Here is a 5,083-nt window from a genome sequence, read left to right as displayed (position 1 = left end):
TTTTTGAGTGACAGCAAGAATGTACAGTCATCAAAATCGAAAATATTTTCCCGCCAAAAAAATTTCCCGCCAAAATTTTTTTCCCGCCAAAATCGAAAATTTTTCCCGAAAAAATTATTTTTTCCCGCCCAAAAAAAAAATTTCCCGCCAAAATCAAAAAATTTTCCCGCCAAAAATATTGAAATTTATACCTTTTAAAAACCTTGTAAATGTTTTTAAAAAACTTTTAAAAGCGTTTGCAAGGTTTTTAAAAGGTTTTTAAACACATTGTAAACGCTTTTAAAAACCTTGTAAATACTTTTAAAAAGCTTGTAAATGCTTTAAAAGGTTTTTAAACACCTTGTAAACGCTTTTAAAAACTTTTTAAAATTTTAAAAGCATTTACAAGGTGTTTAAAACCCTTTTAAAAATCTTATAAAAACTTTTACAAGGTTTTTAAAAACATTGTAAAAGCGTTTAGAAGGTATTTAAAAACCTTTTAAAAATACTTTTAAAAACCATTTGAAAACCTTTTAAAAACTTTTTAAAACCTTTTAAAAACCTTTTAAAAATTTTATAAAAACGTTTACAAGTTATTTAAAAAACCTTTTAAAACTCTTTAAAAAATATTGTAAAAGCCTTTACAAGGTGTTTATAAGGTAGAAACCTTATAAAACCTTTTAAAAACCTTGTAAATTTTTTTTGGCGGGAAAAATTTTGGCGGGAAATTTTTTTTTTCGAAATTTTTTATCAAAATTTTTTTGACAAAAAAAATTTTTGCGGGAAAATTTTTTCGAAAAATTTTTGGCTGGAAAATATGTCGGAAAATTTTTGGCAGGAAAATTTTGTTTTTCTTTTTATTGAATAAAATAATTTTCATATAAGGGTAAAATGGTCATTAAAAATTAAAAGAAAGCATAAATAAAAATGGCCAGAAAAGAGGGTATTTTTGAAAAAGGATATATCAAAAGAGGCATTTTAACAAATTCTCTTGTTATTAAAATGAATACATATTTTCAAATCCAAGTTAGATGGTTACTAATTATGTGGTCAAAAATAACAAGTGCAGTCAAAACATGGATTTGTTTGTCAGCAGACAAAAACAATAAGCTTATAAGAGAGAAAAATGACAAGATTATCTAGAAATTATGAAAAAGGAAAAACAAAACAAATCATCTCCAAACTAGTAAATTGTCATTTATTCAATCATGGAACTTACGATCATGAAAGGCAGTGGAGTGAATAGAAAATCACAAGGTGGCATGAGTTATATTTTCATAAATATATATGATATGGATTTGAATTTGAATTTGGGTTTGATTTTAATTAATATTTTGTCTTTTTTTGATAAATGATTTTGATATTTACTTAAAATTATTTTCTATGCAAAAGATGTAAAAGAAAAAAAGAAATGTAGACTTTAAAGTGCAGATAGAAAAGAAGATTGACAAAAAAAAAAAATCTATATATTGTTTGATTTTTTATGTATTGTACTAGGAATTCGATATGTGCATCGCAGGCACAGAAAATTGACATTTTATGTATTGTTTAATTAACATTACTAATTTGTTATAGATTTCAAATTTATTATTGGATAAGAAAATGTATATATATAGTTAGTATTTCTAATTTAAGGTTAACGTGACAATGTACCTATTATCACAATTGCTTTATAATTAATTATTAATATTCACCTTATGTTTACGGAATTAAAAGTAAATTTACTTAGCAAACGAATAAAATATATGTCACAACATAAGAAATTTTGTAAAATTATAACAATCACACGCCAACGAAAATATAAAACATAAAAATCAACAAAGTCCAATCAAAAGACTCAGAACAAAGTCAAAGTCCATCGTTGACCGGTACTCCCGCAGCAGTGATCCAATAGTTTCCGTCCAAGAAATTCTCCACCGTGAATTTTCCGGCCTCCGTCGCCGTCTTTATAACATGATAACCCGGCCACTTAACTCTACTGGAGACACTTGCTCCGGCGCCGGTATTACCATACTCAGCGTAATAAAGAGTCCTCAGAGCAAAACCGCCGTTCCAAGGCAACCATCCCGCCGGATTCACCAATCCTCCAAGGTTACATTTCATGAAAACCGTCCTCGAATACGATTTCCACGGCCGTCCTAAGTAAGTCTCGGATGCTGTAGCCACCGTAGAGCCATGTATGACGAAACCTGTGTTCTCGTTCGGGTCTTTGCGTGATTGAGCGGTGATCGTGTTTTTCTGGCCGCTCATCGGCTTGAGAGCGTAGATGTTGCAGTTTTGGAGGACTGCGGTTGCGTCTCCAAAGATGAAATCGACGGTGCCATGAATATTACAGTTTCTCAAGAACTGACGGCGAGAGTGAAGGTAGAGAGTGTCTTGATAGCCTTTGAAAGAGCAGCCGTAGAAGACGGAGAAGTCTGCACCTGATCGGAGAGCCACTGCTTGATGTTTCTCCGGTCCAGCCGTGTTCTGGAATGTTATACCACGTGCGATAAAACCTTCGCCGGAAACAGCTGTTGGCGGACAAAGCGAAAATGTAGTCCGAAAGTTATATTTCAAGAGTACATCATATGTTTTTAATGCTTCGACAATAGCGATGTATACTATACGTGTTGAGAGCCAAAAAACGAATAAATTATTTTTCTTACCCCAAAAGGTAAATCAAATTTCAATTATACTTAAAAGAAATAGTTTTTAGCTAAACGTGTATTATAGCAACTAGCCTCCCGATAATATTTAATTTAGTAACCTTTTGTAAAAATCCTTTTTGTTTTCCAAAAACTAAAATCTTATAATAATCGGATAAATTATGTCTATTACGAGTGTTTATGTTAATTTATGTTATACAATCAATCTTATATGTCAATACGTGCAAACATTAATATTATTTGTTTAAATAAAGATTACTTTTAGAAAGTAATTTTGATATATCTACATCTATCTATATAGCACGGACGACGTACCAAAAGTAGCGGACCGAAACGTCGTTGTGCCATCTTTAACGTTCTTATTACCGGTGACGATGGTGGAATCAATCCCGTCTCCGATAACCATCACGTTCTTGATCGATTTCTTGATTACCACGTTCTCTCGGTAAACACCTGCTTTAACGTATATAACAAGTCTCTTGTTTCTCCGAGGGAGTTTGGCTGCTGCGTTTACCGCTTGTTGAATGCTTATGTAATGACCTGAACCGTCCTTAGCCACCACAAGATCGGCTTTCGTCGTGGTTGTGGTATCTTCCAGAAGTTTACGATCAGAAAGAGGGAACCACGATGGAAATTCGTCGTCGGAAAACATCAATAATCTCCGGTGACCACCACCTCCGTTGCTATTTCTTTGTTTGTTATATTTGGTGAACCCCGTCGATGTATATGTCTCGGCAACTGCATCAGCCGCAGCCTTAGTAACTGCCAAAGAGTTGCTTAGAGACTTAGTGAGGATTCGGTGAGGGTGTATTGGGAAATATTTCGAATACGAAGAGATCAACTTAAAATCTTTAAATCCGTTTCTGCAAGTGTCTTGATTAGCTATGGCTGCGCTTAACGAGGTTTGTCTATCATGCATCGAAGAATATTGACCGTACGAACTCCGAGTGTGATTGAGTTGGTCTATGGTGTCTTCGTAGAGCTCCAAGCAGTCGAGCATAGCTGACCTGGCATGTTTGTGTAGAGAACGACGCTGTTTTACGGTAGAGACGAGGCGGTGTAGTTGCACGGCCTGGTCCATGGTGGAACTGACCACAAGGTCGTGAAAAGTCAACCCATCGGTTTGGTCTTCTAATGTTTTGACTTTGAGAGGTGAATTGGATAAGTGGTGGGCACAAACGCTAGGGTATGGGGTTTGTTTGCATGAAGTTATGAAATGGGCATTGAGATGAGAAATTGATACGACGTAAATGATGGTTATGATACATTTGGTGTATAATAAACATTTGGGAGATGTTCGTAGATGCTTGTGATCCATTTGGGAATCTGAGAAGTATCAATTAGAAATTTATGACTAATAGGAGAGATGTGGGATATTGTTTTCTTAGGGAAGTATAGAGTTATATATAAATGCATGTAAGTAACAAATGTATGGATCATACTCTCTCCCGGTCTCATAAATGAATGTTTACACGTATGCAGCCACGTAAGAGCGTCTGATTTATGTTTGATGTAAACAAATTAAAACTAAGAAGAAAAATATGTTCTGGCATCTAAGTTAGCAATGGCCATTGGTTCGAACTTATGGCATAAACATTGAACATAACATAAGTGGTTTTTAATTATGTGAATTAAAACAACTACGTAAGATTACAAAAGGAACTCAATAATCAAAGGGTACTCTGCACATAAACTAAAACTTGATTTGGGTACTCTAATTAAAATGACTGCTACGCCAATCTCTTGTAGAAGAAACTGTTCCTTTTTGGTTGATAATATTCACATTTTATCAAAAAATTAAAAGAAAAAAACTTGATTTGGCTAATGGCCTGCCACATGCGTAAAGAGGTTTGAGAGTCATGGACCTTTTCCGTAGTGCCACATGTCATAAAGCCTGATCAGACTAGGAGTTCGATTAGATGGAACAAATACAAACAGATCAAAAGGAACGTAACGAACCACGTAAAGAGAAAAGCTGGAGAGTGATTATTCACTATAATATATCATTTCATGTAGAAAGTATTAGCATATATAGATATTTGTTAATTTTTGGTGTGTTTGTTTTAAGGCCAAGAGTTCGCATATTGATTTCTTTTTCTTTCTAAAAGAAACAGTTATATGCGTATACTGGTAACAATACAAAACTTTAAGAATTGATGATGATTAAAGTTATTACAACTATGCCGCTCCAACCACAAAACTACGTTCATATCACCATTGAAAATCTAAATTTTGTTCTGATGTGAAATCTACCAACCAAGCGTTAAGGAGTTTCTCAGAAAGAGTTTTAAGTAAATATCAAAATCAAAGGTCAAAAGGGTTTCACATGAGTTTCGTGTGAGCTTGACCAAATTAAAGTTTTTGATGAAAAGTTTAATTAACTAAGTCCGTCTTTTGTGGAAATTAATATGTTTTCTCGTTGTACAAGTTTTCTTACTTTATCCTGTAATTAATGG

The 5,083-nt window shown here is 33.7% G+C and overlaps 1 protein-coding gene across 1 annotated transcript; it reads right to left on the bottom strand.

The window, feature by feature from the left end:
* On the bottom strand, positions 1,680-4,033 carry LOC104756685 (probable pectinesterase/pectinesterase inhibitor 6). The gene is made up of 2 exons (XM_010479307.2): positions 2,943-4,033; positions 1,680-2,492 (listed from the first exon to the last, which is right to left on the bottom strand). The coding sequence occupies exons 1-2, from the start codon at positions 3,943-3,945 to the stop codon at positions 1,828-1,830; spliced, it is 1,668 nt and encodes a 555-aa protein (XP_010477609.1). The 5' UTR covers positions 3,946-4,033; the 3' UTR covers positions 1,680-1,827.

The sequence above is a fragment of the Camelina sativa genome, chromosome 17, assembly GCF_000633955.1.
Source record: "Camelina sativa cultivar DH55 chromosome 17, Cs, whole genome shotgun sequence".
Taxonomy (NCBI): domain Eukaryota; kingdom Viridiplantae; phylum Streptophyta; class Magnoliopsida; order Brassicales; family Brassicaceae; genus Camelina; species Camelina sativa.
The sequence above is the reverse complement of the archived record's forward strand: the minus strand, read 5'-3'. Positions and strand labels throughout refer to the sequence as shown.

What these genes read in the sequence shown, in the direction of transcription:
- LOC104756685 (XM_010479307.2), bottom strand. Translation starts at nt 3,945, where the DNA reads ATGGATCACAAGCATCTACGAACATCTCCCAAATGTTTATTATACACC. An exon ending in GTTTCGGTCCGCTACTTTTG is followed by an intron (nt 2,493 to 2,942) that starts GTACGTCGTCCG and finishes GTCCGCCAACAG; the next exon opens with CTGTTTCCGGCGAAGGTTTT.